At 71.1% G+C, this 464-nt stretch overlaps 1 protein-coding gene across 1 annotated transcript in view; it reads left to right on the forward strand.

The window, feature by feature from the left end:
* The first annotated feature begins 1 nt into the window (after nt 1).
* TBCB (tubulin folding cofactor B) overlaps nt 2-464 on the forward strand; it is a 2364-nt gene continuing 1901 nt past the window's right edge. Inside the window, exons 1-2 of the mRNA XM_010567214.1 lie at nt 2-142; nt 297-390. Of these exons, the coding sequence (XP_010565516.1) occupies nt 2-142; nt 297-390 (235 nt within the window). The remainder of the gene's footprint in view (nt 143-296; nt 391-464) is intronic.

A 464-nucleotide genomic window follows, 5' to 3' on the forward strand; every position in this document is an offset into this window, starting at 1 on the left:
CATGAAGGCGGCGGCGGAGGCCGGGGCCGGGCCGGGGCTGTTGCTCGGGACCGGCTCCGTGTCGCTGGTGGTGAGCAGCAGCCTGAATGCCTTCCGCACCCACAAGCGCTACAGCACCGGCCTCACCGTCGCCGAGTTCAAGGTACCGGTACCGGGGCCCTCCCCGCCGGGCGGGACCTTCCTCCCCCTCCCCCATCCACCCCAATCACGGACCAGGCCCCGCCGGGACCCTCCTTCTCCTACTTCTCCTCCTCCTCCCTCTTATGGGAGCTGGGCCCGGTCCCTCCCTCTGACAGGGAACCACGCCCCACCGGGATCTCCTCTTCCTCACCGGGACTGGGGGACCTCCCCTCCCCGTGACTGGGGACATCCCCGTTCCCCCTTCGCCGGGCCAGCCCCCCCCTTCCTCCTTGGGGCTAAGGACTCCCTCCTCCTCCTCATGGGGATCCGCCACCCCCCCGCCA

This window comes from Haliaeetus leucocephalus, unplaced genomic scaffold, assembly GCF_000737465.1.
Source record: "Haliaeetus leucocephalus isolate CR32 unplaced genomic scaffold, Haliaeetus_leucocephalus-4.0 Scaffold227, whole genome shotgun sequence".
NCBI classification, from domain to species: domain Eukaryota; kingdom Metazoa; phylum Chordata; class Aves; order Accipitriformes; family Accipitridae; genus Haliaeetus; species Haliaeetus leucocephalus.